General features: G+C 38.7%; 1 protein-coding gene across 1 annotated transcript; it reads left to right on the plus strand.

The window, feature by feature from the left end:
- Nucleotides 1-394: 394 nt before the first annotated feature.
- On the plus strand, nucleotides 395-1,705 carry LOC118738563. Its single transcript, XM_036469504.1, has 4 exons — nucleotides 395-582; nucleotides 795-983; nucleotides 1,048-1,293; nucleotides 1,587-1,705. The coding sequence occupies exons 2-4, from the start codon at nucleotides 915-917 to the stop codon at nucleotides 1,680-1,682; spliced, it is 411 nt and encodes a 136-aa protein (XP_036325397.1). The 5' UTR covers nucleotides 395-582; nucleotides 795-914; the 3' UTR covers nucleotides 1,683-1,705.
- The last annotated feature ends 118 nt before the right edge of the window (nucleotides 1,706-1,823 follow it).

Consider the following 1,823-nt stretch of genomic DNA (forward strand, 5'->3'; position numbering starts at 1 on the left):
GACACTCTGTAGTGCGATTCACTATCTTTTAGAGATATGATTGTCGAATTATTGCTTTACGATTTTTGATGTTTGCAGTAACGATTTTGCGATTCCCTAACTTATCCTTAATGACACTAAACAGCTGACATTCGCTTTTTATTTAAATTGATAGCACGTGGCACCTCTGTGAAATGAAATGTCAAATTATACGAAGAGCACAAAGAGGAATACGAAAAAAATAATTACATTTGTGTTCGCCGCCCGCTAATTTAAATTGTCTGTCCGACAAAATTTAAGATTTTTGAAAGATGTAAGTATTATAAAAGAGAATATACACATTTTAAACTATGATTTATGCATAAATATGTTTACTATCGATTTAGAATGAGTTCAACAAGCCAATGTGCAGCAAAGAGGAGCCGCGCTTCAGGCGAGCAAATTGGAAGGCTGCTGAACTACTTGACGGAGTGCCCGGGACTAGCAGCGGGCAAATTCCAAAAAATGCACGGCAAGTCTGAGAGCGACAGGAAGTGGAGTGAGCTGGCGGCAAGTGTAAATACCATCGGCGGAGATGTTAAGACTGTCGAACAATGGCAAACAGTAAGTATATCTTTTGGAATTATTTGACGAGGAGCTGGGGAACTATTTAGTAATTTGCCCAATGATTTCGGGCTTGTGTGCCCGAACAGGTGACCCGACCCAAACAATTTTTACACACGCTTATATTGAAGGGTATACACTTTAATCCAATAACAGTGGGCAAATAACTAAACATTTCCCAGAATCTGCGCTACAAAGTTTAATTTAAACAGGTGTGGCGCGATCTGAAAAGCCGTACAAGTATCAGGGTACGGGACAGGAAGAGGCAGCAAGCGTTAAGCGGCAACCGGCCGGTTAATCAAGAGCCCATAACAGAGGTTGAGAGGTGAGTTATGGCGCTCATCGGCAGCGAGTACGTTGAGGGCAATGGAAGAGCTGTCGAAAATGTGCCTGTGGAAGAGGTAATATGGAGTCAGGTGATATTTTGGATTCCTCATTTCTAAAGCTTTTTGTATTCCTCAATAGAATTTGCAATTACGTTTGGAGGATGGAGACGATAGTGTTGCCTCCGTACTATCGACTACCACAGCAGCTGACGATGGCGAGGTGATGTGTGTGACACCCCGTGTTTCTGCTAAAAGGACTCCGCGTAGTAGTCTAAAAAGGAAGCGAGAAGATGAGGAGAAGGAGAAGGAGAAGGAGAAGGAGAAGGAGAAGGAGATGCAGGCCAAGCTCCTGGAAGTGTCCAGCAAGCAAGCAGATGCTTTAAAGGTAAATTCTCATTAAAACGATTAATGTCTGGACGTCCAGTACTAGGTATAATGTACGATTCACGTTTGTATTAAAACTGAGAAATATTTTTTATCAGACTTAATCTGAATATTGTGAGAGCGTTTGTAGAATCAGTATTACCTCTTTTACACTCAGTGACTAATAATATATGTGCATAAAAGTTGAATGCATTATATCATAGTAAACTTAACCTCCAGACTTTACTAGTCGTTCTTTACGAATAAGAATAAAATGAAAAAATATTATTGACTTTTGGATTTTTGGTTTTTTAGCTGTTAGCTGAATGTAGTGCCGCCAATACAGAAACCAACAAATTGATGGTTGAGGCGTTTAACAGATTGGTGGACGTCATTAGCTCCTGGACTTGATATTTTTATATATATATTTTTAATTTAAGCTACATTAGCATTAACTATTTTGACTTATAGTATATACACCTATAACCAAAAAAAAAAATATGTTAGCGAAATTTGCTTCAGTTATTTCTATTTCACTTTAGTTTATTTAAT

The sequence above is a fragment of the Rhagoletis pomonella genome, unplaced genomic scaffold (assembly GCF_013731165.1).
Source record: "Rhagoletis pomonella isolate Grant_MI unplaced genomic scaffold, Rhpom_1.0 Rhpom_scaffold_00004, whole genome shotgun sequence".
NCBI lineage: Eukaryota > Metazoa > Arthropoda > Insecta > Diptera > Tephritidae > Rhagoletis > Rhagoletis pomonella.

Excerpts from the sequence above, each read along its gene's own strand:
- LOC118738563 (XM_036469504.1), top strand. The coding sequence starts at position 915 with ATGGCGCTCATCGGCAGCGAGTACGTTGAGGGCAATGGAAGAGCTGTC. Across the intron at positions 984-1,047 it reads AAAATGTGCCTGTGGAAGAG|AATTTGCAATTACGTTTGGA; the intron begins GTAATATGGAGT and ends ATTCCTCAATAG. Across the intron at positions 1,294-1,586 it reads AGCAAGCAGATGCTTTAAAG|CTGTTAGCTGAATGTAGTGC; the intron begins GTAAATTCTCAT and ends TTGGTTTTTTAG.